The sequence below is a fragment of the Lipotes vexillifer genome, unplaced genomic scaffold (assembly GCF_000442215.2).
Source record: "Lipotes vexillifer unplaced genomic scaffold, Lipotes_vexillifer_v1.1 scaffold247, whole genome shotgun sequence".
In the NCBI taxonomy this organism is placed as follows: Eukaryota; Metazoa; Chordata; class Mammalia; order Artiodactyla; family Lipotidae; genus Lipotes; species Lipotes vexillifer.
In genome coordinates, this window is record NW_006794161.1 from 107923 (window position 1) to 122630 (window position 14708).

General features: G+C 33.7%; 1 protein-coding gene across 1 annotated transcript in view; it reads left to right on the forward strand.

Annotated features, from left to right (window-relative positions):
* The window catches only part of CACNA2D1 (calcium voltage-gated channel auxiliary subunit alpha2delta 1), a gene marked incomplete at its 5' end in the record, with an annotated part of 180611 nt that overhangs the window by 95379 nt on the left and 70524 nt on the right, over positions 1-14708 (forward strand). Inside the window, 3 exons of the mRNA XM_007467043.1 lie at positions 9660-9738; positions 10634-10683; positions 11803-11892. Coding sequence (XP_007467105.1) covers positions 9660-9738; positions 10634-10683; positions 11803-11892 — 219 coding nt within the window. The remainder of the gene's footprint in view (positions 1-9659; positions 9739-10633; positions 10684-11802; positions 11893-14708) is intronic.

Consider the following 14708-nt stretch of genomic DNA (forward strand, 5'->3'; position numbering starts at 1 on the left):
CAGGAATATCATTCACCTCTGGATATTTTTCTTCGAAAAGTAAGAGTTTCTTAAATATGGCAATGAATGTTACAGTCTATATCATAATTTGTGCCTAAGATATATTCTGATTTCAAAGAGTAAAAAAAAAACTTTAACAGGTTTAAATAAAAGAATTTAAATATATAAAAAGAGAAGAAATTTTCATCTAAACTTTTTTTCTTTCTCTCCCCGAACTCTGTTTGTATATAGAATTAACACAATAATATGTCTTGGAGGCATATCTTAAGTTTATTTTTTTCCTCTTTTTAAAATATAAGAGGTTTTATGCCATAAGTACAACAATTGTATTCTACCCTCTGTTTTCACAAATTGTTCAGTTGATTGAATATATGAGGAATTAACTAGTTGAAAATCATTTTTCTATGTATATATCCTAAAAATGTCCAATCTAAGTATTATTATCTTGAAACACTACTTCTCATCCCCTTCACCTTTTATAGGAACTCCACGTTTTAAACAAAGGCATTTTGCAACATGCTAAACCACCTAAGAAATTATTCATATTGAATTCATTTTTGTAAAACTGATGAATCTAATCTTACTCAGCAATCCTCCTATTTGCCTATGAATGTTGCTGTGCTTTAAGGACACACACTTCTCCTAAGGACATATAATTTTTGTGAATTCCAAAGCAACTTTGAAAATTAAGTAGTCAGTGCTTAGTTTCTGTGATTTTAAAATAAGTGTATGATTAGCTAAGAAAAGTTAAGATGTCCTTGGAATTAGGTACTACATTTTTTATGTGAGTCTAATTTCAGTGGTGTAGCAAAGTTCTGTGATACACACTCATACATGTATATGTACTTACATACACAGATATATGCACACATATTTATATCTGTTTTAAATGGACATTCCTTCTGTCCATCATATCTCCAGGAACAAGGGACCATGTGTGTAAATTTGGCTTAGCTCTCTTATGTAAAGTTCAGTGAGTAAATCCGACAGGTAGTTGAGAAGTGCTTAAGGCATGAGGACGTAGAAATCTGAACATAAACAAATTTTTCTAAAATCTTTTCAAATTTGCTAAGAAATACTAGGAAAAAAATAAGACAGTCAATTCTGGGTAAAGCTGTGCACACACATAAGCGCATGCATACATTTTTTTTTTTTTTAAAGATGGAAGAGCCAAGTCATTATTATATGTTAAGGTTAGTAAAGGGATACCCAGACAAGAAATCTTATAGTTACAAAACAGAGGAGACCCTTGGAAGAGGAGGAATTGAGAGAGATACAGAGCACAGATATCTGAATTGGACAAGTAGGAATTATATTTCTGGAAACGTTGTTGTACCACATTTCATATGCACTTTACTTTAAGTTCAGTGGTTTTTCGAATTTCCTAATGTGGGCAAACCACATTAAACACAAAATTTGTCTCTTGGTATTTGTATGTTCTATGTCCACTAGCAGTGAAAATAGATGATGGCAGACAACCACTTTTAATTCACTTATATTTTTGAGTGTATTGGTACTTTGTCAAGACAACATTTTACATAGTTAATTGTTTATGCCAAGGGTGTATGTGTGCAAATAGTGTGTAAATGTACCTACTAAAAACTGTGTATATGTATAGGAGAGGTTTTTTCCACCATCTTCAAACATGGCTTCAAACGGTTTTGGGTGAATTGTCAAACCCTTTCTAGCTTTCCCTCCTTATTCAGACTTCTCTATACCTTCCATTCATCCACCCAGTCTGAGAGATTTGCTGCCACAGACACTGATATGGAAGATCATTGTCTATCTTTGTCATCTAAGGATGGGTATGGGTATGACAGACCAATTCTTTACCTGCAAAATTCATATATTACATAATAAATTTATCAACTCAGAGCTTCATTAGCCACATTATCTTTCAAATGGCTGATGTATAAAACTGAATATGATAGTAAAATAAAAACTTTCAATACATTTAAAAATTCTATATTTGATTATAACTTTATTTTAAAGCATGCTTTTCAAGATAGAAGTTCACTTGTAGCTTAAAAATATGAAAATTACAAAGTCACAAAGTTTGGAGAGCTTTTAAAGAAAAAAAATCTGAAAACTACTCTTTGAATCCTACTTGCTCCCCAAGCCTCTTGCTTGACATTAATGTGGCTGCTGAATGATTCATTTAAAGTCATTTTTCAACCAGATGACATTAGAAATCATTCAGAGCATCCCAGGTAGGTGTGATGAGGTACATCCATAGAGCTGATGAATGAGGCTGCAGATATACAGCACAATTTAATGAGGCCAAAAGGTTTAAGAATTAGAACAAAATGTTTGGGTTCTTTTGAAATGTATTACTCTTGGGAATTAATCTACCTGATTATAGATAGGTACAGTTTAAAACTGAGTCCATGGTAATCTCCTCACACACCTGTTCCACATTAAAATGCATTCACTTTCTAATCTTTACCTGCAACTATGCCATTCCTTAGGGCTCACCCGTGTGTATGAGACTTCCTTAAAAATGGTGCCAAAACCAAAATCAACTCTATCATAGAGTGCAAACAAATGAATAAAGGAAAGTAAAACCAGACACAGAGTTGAAAGATAATTCCCAGACCTAGGAAAATTAAAAATATTTGATTTTCTGTGTAATAGCAAAGGGATTTTGGTTAGCAGTACATACTTAAGATTGTCTAGCCAGCTAGAAAATAGTTCTCGGACTCTTAGGTTAATTCTCAGAATTAATCAAAAATAAAAAGGCATTCAAAATCTATAAAATGAAAATTTCAAAATAACTAGTAAGTCGAAAGAGAAGAACAAATGGGAGAAAAGCATATGATAGATGTGGAATAATTTTTAAAATAAAGAATGCATAGCTAAACTTATAACTGCCTGACAATAGATTCATTATTTTTTTTAATTCTTTAAAAAATGATTGGCAGTCTTTTCTATTTTTTTGTCAGATCCAAAATAGAGAGAAATAACTTATAGGCTACAAAAATCTAAATCAAATCACAAATGGCTGAATCTGCATATTTGTTTTATACAATAAGAGTGAAAACTGTCAATTACTTTTTCAACGAATGGTAGGGAAAATAATTCATGGCAAATAATTCATTGCCTTCTCAATTGTCTCTGCCTGGCTTCTCCATCAGGAAAGAATGAAGCCTTTGGAAGGAATGTTCAAATATATGATAATGAGGGGCATTCAGACTTGTAGAATATTTAATACTGTTTAACAAATACACTGCTTCTGAAAAGTTTCATTTCATGTATTTTGGCACTTTCAACAGTTTCCAAAAGATTTTTCAGCTTTAGATTAGGAACTGTACCTGTGTTCTAAAAACCAAATGTATTATTTATGCTGGACTTACGGTATAGCTGAAAACAATAATTACAAGTAACACTGGCCCAGTTAGAGAGATGATCAATTTAAAATGCATGTGTGTGCATGCATGTGCATGTGTGTATGTGTCCTTCTCTCTGACAGATGTATTTACATTTGCTTTCTTAGAATAAAATTAATGTTGATAATTCATTGTCTAAACTAAGGAAAATATTATCAGGTACATTCTCTTCAGGTCTGAGTAATATTCCATACATTTTACAGAGTCCTTAATTTAGTAGCTAAAACAAATCTAATGAAAAACGAGAATAAGTGTTACATTAAGCACAAAATATATTGCAAGACTTAAACCGTAGAGTGCAAAAAATGCACTCGAAATAATTTCTAGGTAGAATTGTGCCACCTAAAATTGGGATTGCCTTTTGTTTGTGTGAAATCATTCTACCAGGAGAGGCACTCTGTTCTGCTTTATCTGTGGCTGCCTTCTCATATTGAGAACTCTGCTTGCCATGTATCTCTGTGCAGAGGTCTTCCCTGCTCAGTCTTTTCTAGTGTCTCCTTTCCCCACACACCTTCTTTATCGTTCTCTATTTCAGCACCATCTTTCCTCTTTGTTTTCTTTCTCCCAGATTACCATTTTTTATTATTTTAATTATGTATTCATTCACCTGTTATCTTGAACTCTCCTCTATTAAAAGCTCCATGAACTAGGGGTTGTGTTAGTTTGTAAACCTACCGTTGAATCCTTAGAGGCTAGCAAGGGCTTGACGCACAGCGGTGGCTAAGTATATTTACTAAGGATGCCCAGCATAAATAAATATAAATATGCAATAAATAAGCTCAAAGGTAAATTATAAAACATTCATAAATGTTAAAAAACTCAATAGCTTTGCTCTTTTAAAAGCAAATAATTTAAAACATTTTTTTCCTTATAAGTGGAATGTAGAGTAAAATTTATGTTCCACTCTTGGATATGTCATTTTATAAGTAAGTAGGGAGGGCTTAAGTTTATATAAAAAACAATTGTATTGATGGCACCTCTCCATTCACCCTCACCAGTCCAACACATAGTTTTTCATGAGTATTCTCATAATTAGTGTCAGTGAAGTATTTAGCATTACCCAAGAAGAACACCTGAAATAAATCAGTATATTGCTTATTTCCTGGCCTCTGCTGACAGTAGTCTTTGCAGAGCTATAAGTGCTTGGAAATGAAATGCGTCCATAGCTTATTGCTCCTGTGTCAAGTACTATAAATATAGGCAGAGGGAAGGGAAACCCAAAATTACTTCCTTATAATCTGATAATGCAAGGGTGATTCATTATAATTGTTAAAAATTTTAAACACCAACATAATCCTGAGGCATGTATCTGTGTTACGTATGCACATGCAAGAAATGTGAGAGAAATATCTGCTTGGTGCTCTAAGATCATGTAGGCAAAATCTACTACATTTTGTTTTCCTTTTTTAAAGTTGCTTTGTGTGTTTTACTCAGACTAATTCAAAGGTCACTTATGAAATTCTTGCCTTTGTCAGACCCTGGGCAATTCCATGCAGATATATCTTATATGGACACAATGGCATTTAGACAATATTGGCTCGTTTTCTTTGGAGTTTATTGCTAAATGCAATAAAGCAAGCCAAATGTGTTCCTTTGGGAAGGTGTTACTTCAAGTTAAGTTCTTTTTAAGGCACGAAAGCCTAGTATCCCACTAATGGAAAATGTTACCTCATTGAATTCTGATAGCTTGACTCTAGGAGACATTGTAGTCATCATCATCATCATGGTCATCTTTATTACCATAGATAATATTTATTGTGCTTATTATTTTCCATATAATACAAAGGTTTTCATGTATTACTTCATTTACAATTGTAATAACCATATGACAAAAGATGTTTATTACCATCAACATCATCCCCATTTTGGAAATAAAACCAAAATTTGAGATGTTAAGGAACTTGTTGAAAGTTAAACAGCTACTAAGTGGCAAAGTCAGTCATTTAAACGATCTACAGTCCAAATTTCATAACCTCATGTGGAATGCACTGTCTGGTTGTGTGTGTCTCTCTCCAGGGCAGCCTTGTGGCCATGCCAATCATCATTTGCCCACCCAGGATCTTTCCTTCTGGTCGGATAGCAAGGCTTTACTGCTAAGGGACATATTTCTCACAGCCTTAAGAGGCTAAGGTGGATTAAACTAAGCCATCAGATCTTTGCAGGCTTGTAAGAACCTTTCAGATCACTGGGCTTTATAAAATAAAGTGTGAAAGGTGCATTTGGACACTTTTATTTATTTCATAATGCTATAAAACTAGAGATGTAGGTTATTTTAAACACTCTGGATTCTGGTACACTTGTGAATTATGGAAACCACTGTAGAATTTTCTCCTAAAATATTCAGTCCAATCTAGTATTTTTATAGGCTTCATGCCAAAAATTTTAGTACGCACATTAAATTAATAAAACCCCTTTCTGACATCATTTTTCTAACATGAGTCGATAGCTGAAGTTTTTATTTTAGTTTTATTGGCTTTCTTCATAGTCTCATTTCCATTATTCCTTGGAGATTTGCCTATTGTAAATTAAACTTGAACTCTGGGTAACTGATAATTGTTGAGGTGACAGTTTCCAGTAACTGGGTTCTGCTGGGAAACAAGAAATTCCTATGGCTTTTAAAAATAGGTTGACCCTGTGGTTTTGGAAAAATCTTAATTGAAGACAAGTATTTTAGTCTTCAACAAACAAGACAAAATAAAAGCCAGAGTTGCGGAAGTCTAGAACTGAAGGATAAATCAGTGGTGTATTGTAAGAAACCAATCAATAACCCAATTTGCTGTTAATTAAAAGTTTTCTCTGATCAAGTAGGTCAGGCTTGACATGTCAAATTTACATCTTGGAATTATAATGTTCTGTTCAGAGAAAAAATGATTTTTGAACCAACTGAAGGCCAAATTATATAAATTTGCAACTAATAATAGAAACTGATTTTTAATTGTTTTAAGTTTAATTTTATTAAATATACTCTCAAATTACAATTTATTTTGTTAATATTCCTATATAACTAAGCATGAGTCAATAATTATGAGTTACTTTCATTCTCTAGGAATAATACAGCACATAAATGGTTTAAGTGTATTATACATACTTTAATTTGCCTGAAAAAGTTTGCTTATCTCCATTGAGCAAGTCAGCGTAACATAAAAGAAAAAGATTATGAATTTACCGTGATATAAGTATATGAAACAACCCAAATTATAAAATGCAAGATGTGTATCAGTCCTGTTTTGGCTCTGTTGTAATAATGAACTGATTTATATGTCAGATGATATCAAAGTTTGTCTTATGTCCCTCTGGGAAAACGTTAAGACCACTCATTTAGCTATTTAATTTCTTTGCATTTAATATTTATTTCTGTTTCTGTATAAGGCACTATAATAGATATAGTAGTGCAATCTTGGAACTGTTTTAACCCTAGCCAGCGTTTATTCAGTACTACCTTCGCACATTATTTCTGTGAGAGACCTAGACTCCAGCATTATGAAGAATATTTTTCAAAGCCATCTATAACTGTGTATGTTTCATATATGAGCCTCACAGAGCTGAACATTCTGAAACATGGCCTAAAACCAACCAGTTCAGGATCATTTAGCAAATTTTCTAGGAACATTTCACTTAGAAGTCTCCAGTGTGTATTTGTTACATGGATCTCGTATTGTAATTATCAATGTAAAGTTAACTTTGCTTTAATGAAGTCCTGATTTAAAGTAATAATTTGCTTAATGGAGACTTCAGATGAAATATTTTGCTTCTATGACTGCACATTGTGTTTCAAGTTATTTTATGTCATTGTATTTGTTTTTATGTAAGACCATGTAAATACACTAATAAGAAGAGAACTCTAAAAATACACATCTTTGAGAATGTAATTTACCTTAATTTTTAAATCATGCCTATTTCAAGGAATCACTTTATTTTTTCCTTTCCCCAGAATTATAGCTAAGGAAGAATGGTACACTTAAAGAAGTGAAAAACACCAGAAGAATGAGGGGATAGCAATCATCTCTGTGGATTTGGCATCTGGAATTTTAGTTAGTTCATTAACTCTTCCACGGGGTGGCAGTAATATAGTGTGGAATAGGAGGAATGAAACTATCTAAAACTCCAAGTGGAAAGTTAGGATATAAAAATAATCAAATTTCACCAATTCATTGTGAATGAGACCTCCATGGAGGTCTCCAGGGAGGCCAACGATGGGGGTCAGGCAAAACTTTTGTAGTAAAACAAATAAAACAGCAAGTTTTGTTGTTGGTGGTGTTTTACTAGTATGTTTTTTGGCTGAGTTGTGTTTATTTGGACTATTTGATGAATAACATCAGTCAAAATAATCACATGGTGTGTGTCTAAGTGTAGCCTCTATGTTATTAGAAATGCTTGATTTCTAGGGATGTAGATATAATAATTCATTTAGTCTTATTATTTATTTCTTTGTACTGAAAAGTATTCTATGGAAAACATTTTACTGGAACGCTGTCGTGGTAAGAGGAGCGACCAGACAAAGCAATGCTTTAAACTGAAAGTGTGAGACATGCTTTCAAATGTTAATTATGAAAGCCATCCCCAAGTGCTTTCTGGAGCATCTTGATTGTTTCCCTGCCCTGAATTCACTTGACAGTTTTTTAAGGTATGGCAGTTAAATTGAATTGTTAGTAGGGTTGCCAACCTGTTTATAAAAATATTTCCATTTAAGAGTAAATTTTACGATTTAAGTAGTGACGCTACATTGAAATACATAGCCCCCAATATGAACCAATTGAAGATTTTAAGGAAATGAGACTGCATTTTGCACTTTGAGGGATTGAGAGAGAGAGAGGTAGGTGTCACCAACTTCTGTTAAACTAGAACCAGTCATTTGTCCTTACAATTTGAGGTGATTAAAACTCTGACGTATGGCTTCTTACATAACTAGCCGAGGCAAATCCGGATGACCTAGGGTGGCTTACGTAAAACTTTACAAGTGAAACAATATCCCTGATGTACATTTTAGGGCAAGGATTGTCATGATGTGATCTTGGTGCAGTCAAGACCAGCAAAAGAACAGAGAACAGATGTGAAATCTCTTTTGAGATTTGTGCTCTGCAGTTGTGCAAAAGATGAAACAGATGAAACGGTTAGAAAATGTCAATTCAAACAGTCAGTCGACATGAATTAGGGAAAAGCTCTTAACATAGTTCAAACCAGACCATAAATTCATGGAAAAGTGATTTTCTGCATATTTATCTTTAGGAAAAAGCTAAAATGATCAACCTAGAGTACCTGTTTACTTAGATTACTAAATTGGTAAAAAACGATATAAGGGGCTTCCCTGGTGGCGCAGTGGTTGGGAGTCCGCCTGACGATGCGGGGGACACGGGTTCGTGCCCCGGTCCGGGAGGATCCCGCATGCCGCGGAGCGGCTGGACCCGTGAGCCATGGCTGCTGAGCCTGTGCGTCCGAAGCCTGTGCTCCGCAACGGGAGAGGCCACAACAGCGAGAGGCCCGCGTATTGCAAAAAAGAAAAAAAAAAAAAAACGATATAAGTCAAATAGCCATTTTATTAAATACTTATTAACATCATTGAATTTATCTTCTATGCTTTTATACTATTTAAATTCAGTGGCTTCCAATGAATATATAAATTACTGTAATTAAATATTATCTCAAATTTTTAAACATTTGCATATGATATATTAGAAACAGTCAATATTTTGATTCTTTTTAAAAATGCTAGGAGCTTAAAACATTTATCATATATGCCAGTCATCTTTTATAGAAAGTAAGTAATACGACTAACATCATAATCATACATGTGCATCCTAAATATTTCTATGACGTGAAAGTAGTGAAACCATCATTAAGTATAATGCCCTAAGCAACTAAAAGTATCGTGACCACCTGTCTATATACATTTTTACAATCGCATACCTATGAAATAGGACTTTTTTTTTTTTTGCAGTGACTAAATATGTGAATAATATATCTTAACCAAGTGAGAGAGGTGAACCTGAAAGATGCCGTTTCTACTAATGAAACCTTAGTCATGATCCTGCCACAGGATTGACATATGGTGCAGAGCACCCAAGTACTAACTTAAATTTAGTAACTGAAGTCTATATTTACAGTAGATTATGTGGTTTCTCTCTGGTGCCTTCCTGAGTGATTTAGTGGCCTCAATTTTTCTTGTCACATTAATTAACTGAAAACCATGCTTTTACATGTTTTTTTAGTTCTTTTGTTTTGCCTTTCAATTAAATTTTATACAGCCTAACAGATACCCATTTTTCAATTCACCAGGTACGTGTATTCACATTTTCAGTTGGTCAACATAATTATGACAGAGGACCTATTCAGTGGATGGCCTGTGAAAATAAAGGTAACAAGTCTGTTTACTTGACCACATTTTATTATAAGAAGAAGAATTTGGTTGTTGTTAGTTCTACATCTTATCATTTAAAATACTCTAAAGTTATAGCTAATTTTTTATAGGAATCAAGGCAAGAATAAGATACTGAAGATGTTTTGTATTAAAAAAACACACACATAAGCAACTTTGATATTAGTGTTACATTACATAAAAATGCAGACATCTGATCATATTGTACATTTATAAAGGAATATATTTTATTGCATGATACTAATGATGCTTATCAAATATAACTTGACATGAAGAATTAAGAATGAAAGAATATCTGAATTATGTAAAACTTAGATATCAGGAAGTGTGACACAATACGCACATTTTTTTCTCTGAGTGGTTAAATTATTGTTTTTTTAAATGTCTTCTTATACATTACTAGATAATTCAGACTTTGTGTAGTGAACCTATATTTCTTTTATACTCAGACCAAAAAAAATGTTATTTGAAAAATGCCACATGGCAATAAAAAGAACATAGATTTATTCTGAAAGCTATTGTTAGGCAGGTATTTTATATGAATATAATAATTGTTAGATACCCATCATTGTGTATTTTTAATAATTTCTTCAATGAAAAAAATTTTAATGATACCAGGTTCCCTACTGCTTTGTAGAAAAATAACATTTGTTTTATACAATCTATGAAATGTAGTGAGATTTCTCATAAAGCCTGTGTATTTGCTATGAGAATACATTCATCAGACATTTTACAGATTTATCAGTGGTGTTGATATTTTAGTGTTTGCTCAGTTAGAAGTGGTCAGTGTCTCCTACAAAGCCATAAAATAATTTTGTGGTCCTTTATTATATTGTAATGTTTATATGTATTAATCTGTATATATATATTTCAGGTTATTATTATGAAATTCCTTCCATTGGAGCAATAAGAATCAATACTCAGGTATGGTTTTTTAAAACTTGTTTAAAGTATTTTTTCAAACTAGGATATTTCTTTGCTGCTTTAAATATGCTCAGTATGGAGAAAATGGGTGAAAATGAATAAATGATTCATACTATTCCATTTTTAATAAAATGATGAGTATCATGGTAATGTATTGGTTTTCATTTCATTAAGGTTCCAAGTGTTTTTAAACATCCAAAACCCATTTTCTTCTCAGATGTTAAAAACATAATAGAAAGTAAATAAAATCAGTTTACTAAAAATCTCATCATATAATTTCAACTTGGTTCTATTGCAAATTATTTAAATGAGTTTCTCCAAGTTGTAGGTACAACATAGAAAATTAGACAATAATTATTACAACTACAACAAGGAGATGATTTTTCTACAACCAGTTGAAAACATGCTTGTTAAATAACCAGGGAGATTGAAGCAATTAAGTTAATTTAAATATATATTATTTTTAAATATTCCTAAATTGCTATTTAAACTCATTAATTCTAAACATAACTGAGGGTCTACAAAATAAACTAAGTCAAAATCTAGCACAGATAACATGGCATTTGTGGAAATGAATACTGAATACATTGAATTTTGAAATGAAACAGCAGCTGCATTTAAGCCTGATGTCTAGATTTGGCACAGTATTTCATGTATTCTTTGATATGTTTAAATGTAGTTTTGAATTTCAGCCAAATAATCTGTAATATGAAAACAAGTACGTGGCTGCTTTATTATTTCAAATTTGTGTAGTTCCATCCAGTAAATCACAGAGCCTTAAATAGTTTAGATTAACATAAAACAATTCACAAGGAACCTATTTCACTTATTGTTGGCTGAACCTCAGAAAGAGAATATTTTGTTACTAGAAAAAAAACTGGGGTAGATACATTGTATAAATAATGTAAGTCAAATATTGTTGATTCTAAGTACGCAGACATACCATTTATGGAGTACCCGAAGTAGGAATTGAATGATTATATGCTTAACTTTCTTAATAACTTCTTCATTTTTGACTCTAGATAATTTTTTCTCTGTGGAGTTTTTTTGGTTTTTTTTTTAGCACTGCATTTCTAGTTTTCAACCACGTAACTCTTTTTTATGTATATGTATATATAGGAATATTTGGATGTTCTGGGAAGACCAATGGTTTTAGCAGGAGACAAAGCTAAGCAAGTCCAGTGGACAAACGTATACCTGGATGCACTGGTAAGCTAGGCTGTTCAACCAAAAATTGTCATAACAAAAGCACACAGCTGGGGCTTCCCTGGTGGCGCAGTGGTTGGGAGTCTGCCTGCCGATGCAGGGGATACGGGTTCGTGCCCTGGTCCAGGAGGATCCCATGTGCTGCGGAGCAGCTGGGCCCGTGAGCCATGGCCGCTGAGCCTGCACGTCCGGAGCCTTTGCTCTGCGATGGGAGAGGCCACAACAGTGAGAGGCCCACGTACCGAAAAAGGAAAAAGAAAAAGAAAAAAAAAACAACACACAGCTGACTTCTAATTCTTTCTAGCTTCCATTTCTCTTTTCCTGTTCATGAAACCCTTTGAAAATTCCTTCTATCACAACCTTCTTTGCTAGAATTTAGATAATTTACATAAAAACATAGACTTATGTGTAGTGGAGAACCACAGATGTAAAGTGTTATATTTCCGTTGCCATTGAGGATGTAGAATTTCAAACCTCTAATCTTCAATTTAAGACCATTTTGATAACTTTTTGAATTTTTATGTAAAAAAATACTAAAGTCACATAAATTAGTACCTATTACTGCAGATTTTGAACAGGAATTGTGAAGAAGGTATTTTTAAAATAGACTTCAGCTAGCAGAAGCATGTATATCCTCCATATCTCAAACCAGACTCAACAAAACTCAGAAAAGTACATGCAGTTAAATAGAAAGTATCTTACACTACCCTGGAACAATCACAAACCTAACCACCTCTTCATATATAATTTCTTGCTTTAGATTCAATGCCAAATATTTATGGAAATAGCCATTGAAGTGATCAAATCTGGTGTGAAATAACAAATAAATGTTAATCTGTCCACTACACAATAGAAATTTTAGTACAGGTATGCCAAATTTCAAAGCAGTGGTTCTCAACTGGTGGTAATTTTGCCCCTCAGGTCATTTGGAAATATCCATAGGTATTATTGATTGCCATGACTGAATAGGGAGGGGTTGCTACTGGCATCCAATGAATAGATGCCAGGGATGCTGTTAGACATCCCACACAATGCACAAAACAGTCACACACACACCCCAACACACACACATACACACACACAACAAAGAATTATCCAGCTCAAAATATCAATAGGGCCAAAGTTGGAAAATCATGTTTTAATGTAATTTGTACTTTCCTGGTATGAAAGTTATCAATAGTAATTATCATATTTAAGATTTACTCATACACTTAACTTAATTAGAGAAGACTTTATTAACAGTTTTACTAATGTAATATATTGGAGAGACTTAAAATATTAAGCTCTGAAAAGTAAATGCTAATTCAGTAACCCCTTTTCCTACTTGGAGTTCAATTATATGCTGATACTACTTTTCTGAATGCAATGATGAACCCAAAGGGCAGAATGCAATCCATTTAGAATTACTTATCATTTGGTTCTTGTAAAATAAACATACACAGGAAGTTAGAAGAAAAATAGGCACTATTAGCAGCAGCCTTGCGTGCTGAGAAAGATAAAGTGAAGCTTGCTTACCTCAAGCCCTCGCTAAAATTACTGTCCAGTGTTCCTCCTTGACATCACATATTTATTTAAGGTCACATGGTCAACTAAATCTATGGTCAAAATGTTTCACGTATCCAAATCCATCACAGGACAAAGTATGATAGGAGGAGTCAGTAACTATGCCCTGTTGTATTTCCTGTGACCAGAAGTTCATTAACCAGCATGTCTGCCTTGTTGGTGAGGTTCTTACTGATAGCACAAATGACTTTAGGAAGAGATTTGGGTTCTAAATATGCTGTTCTACCAGCTGAAACTAAATGTAAAAAAAAAAAAAAAAGGAAACAAATGAATTGTCTAGTCAGGGGATATACAGAGCATTCATTTTACTGACTCGAGAATAAAAAGTGACCCATCTTTCATTTCTAAATATTTGTTTATAATCTCTGCACATAGCAGATTCAAAATATATGCTGGTCAAATTAACAGTTATTTTAAGAAGAAAAAGGTAAAAATAATCCAACACAAAATGTAATGAATATAATGAGAAAAACGAAGAGAGCTCTGGAAATCAGAAGAAAGAAGGCCATATATTTGGGGATAGAGTAGAGTGAGGTTAAAAAGATGGTGTCATGTTAGCTAAATATATGAGTCTAGGTAAGGTTTCTAAAATTGGTGATGAGTAGTGAAATCAGAGAAGGGAGGTGCTGTATGAAAATTGGAGAAGTGCTGGGTATATTGAAAGAATGATACCTCAGTCACTTTTGGAGATAATGGAAGATGAGAACAGAACCAAGCCTGGGACATAATTGTGGAGGGTTCATTTTATTTGGGAGACAAAGTGAGGTTCTTTATGTTAGAGAGATGAAAAGATTTGCACCCTAGAAACTAAACATCAAATAAATTCCAGGAGGCAGAAATCTTATTTTATTTCTCTTTTTTAGAGACTTGCACAGTGCCTTGGAATAGAGTACAATTTTTTTGGTCTGCTTAATGAAGGAGGGAGAAAATGGAAGACAGGCACAAATAAGTTCATAAATTTGTCTAATATGTTAGAAGACTAGTATCTCATTTGGGGAGCACATATTACCATATTGAGAAGCAAATTATGGTATTCTCTGTAAATGTAAAAGTTATGCAAAGAGGGCTTCCCTGGTGGCGCAGTGGTTGAGAGTCTGCCTGCCGATGTAGGGAACACGGGTTCGTGCCCTGGTCTGGGAGGATCCCACATGCCACGGAGCAGCTGGGCCCGTGAGCCATGGCTGCTGAGCCTGCGTGTCCGGAGACTGTGCTCCGCAACGGGAGAGGCCACAACAGTGAGAGGCCCGCGTACAGCA